General features: G+C 37.5%; 1 protein-coding gene across 1 annotated transcript in view; it reads left to right on the forward strand.

Annotated features, from left to right (window-relative positions):
* Positions 1 to 1,279, forward strand: part of stard9 (StAR-related lipid transfer (START) domain containing 9) — a 19,205-nt gene that overhangs the window by 10,687 nt on the left and 7,239 nt on the right. The window contains exon 3 of the mRNA XM_037694847.1: positions 791 to 907. Within this exon, the coding sequence (XP_037550775.1) occupies positions 791 to 907 (117 nt within the window). The remainder of the gene's footprint in view (positions 1 to 790; positions 908 to 1,279) is intronic.

Here is a 1,279-nt window from a genome sequence, read left to right on the forward strand (position 1 = left end):
TAAATCATCCTGTAAATCATCCTCTAAATCATCCTGTAAATCATCCTCTAAAATAAATTATCCTGTAAATCATCCTCTATATCATCCTGTAAATCATCCTGTAAATCATCCTGTAAATAATCCTCTAAAATAAATCATCCTGTAAATCATCCTGTATATCATCCTCTAAAATAAATTATCCTGTAAATCATCCTCTAAAATAAATCATCCTGTAAATCATCCTCTAAAATAAATTATCATGTAAATCATCCTCTAAATCATCCTGTAAATCATCCTCTAAAATAAATGATCCTGTAAATCATCCTCTAAAATAAATGATCCTGTAAATCATCCTCTAAAATAAATCATCCTGTAAATCATCCTCTAAATCATCCTGTAAATAATCCTCTAAAATAAATCATCCTGTAAAGCATCCTGTAAATAATCCTCTAAAATAAATCATCCTGTAAATCATCCTCTAAAATAAATCATCCTGTAAATAATCCTCTAAAATAAATCATCCTGTAAATCATCCTCTAAAATAAATCATCCTCTAAAATAAATTATCCTGTAAATCGTCCTGTAAATCATCTTCTAAATCATCCTGTAAATCATCCTGTAAATCATCTTCTAAATCATCCTGTAAATCATCCTCTAAAAAATCATCCTGTAAATCATCCTCTAAAATAAATTATCCTGTAAATCGTCCTGTAAATCATCTACTGGTACAAAATATATTTAGTGTGCTCTTTGAAGCGTTTCTTCTTCGTGCACAGTCGCTGTTGTTCATGGAGTGTGATGATGTCATCAGGTGTTCCAGGAGCTGGGCGTGTCTGTTCTGTCCGGAGCGACTGGCGGCTACAACGTGTGCCTGTTCGCCTACGGCCAAACAGGATCTGGGAAGACGTACACCATGATGGGCACACCGGTGAGAAATGAGACCAAATCACTGCACGCTTTTGTTGTGTCAGGGTTTCACTCCTTTTTACTCCTCTTGATCAGTCGTAGTTGAACCCACATGCAGCAGCACACGGAGGTTAAAGTAAATTATTTAAACAACACAAACAACAGCTGACGTGGCTTCAAAACTTACATTTAACGGTGAGACGACTCAGAGGGAGGACCATCCTCAGACAGAATAGAAAAACGCACGAACGTGGAGATGAACACAAACACCTGGGGAACAGGTGGTGGAGGAGGAGCTGATTACATGGAGGAGAAACAGTGAGGAGCAGGAGAAGGACTAGAGGGAGACACACACACACACACACACACACACACACACACACACACACACACA

The sequence above is a fragment of the Nematolebias whitei genome, chromosome 21 (assembly GCF_014905685.2).
Source record: "Nematolebias whitei isolate Nwh7 chromosome 21, NemWhi1, whole genome shotgun sequence".
Taxonomy (NCBI): domain Eukaryota; kingdom Metazoa; phylum Chordata; class Actinopteri; order Cyprinodontiformes; family Rivulidae; genus Nematolebias; species Nematolebias whitei.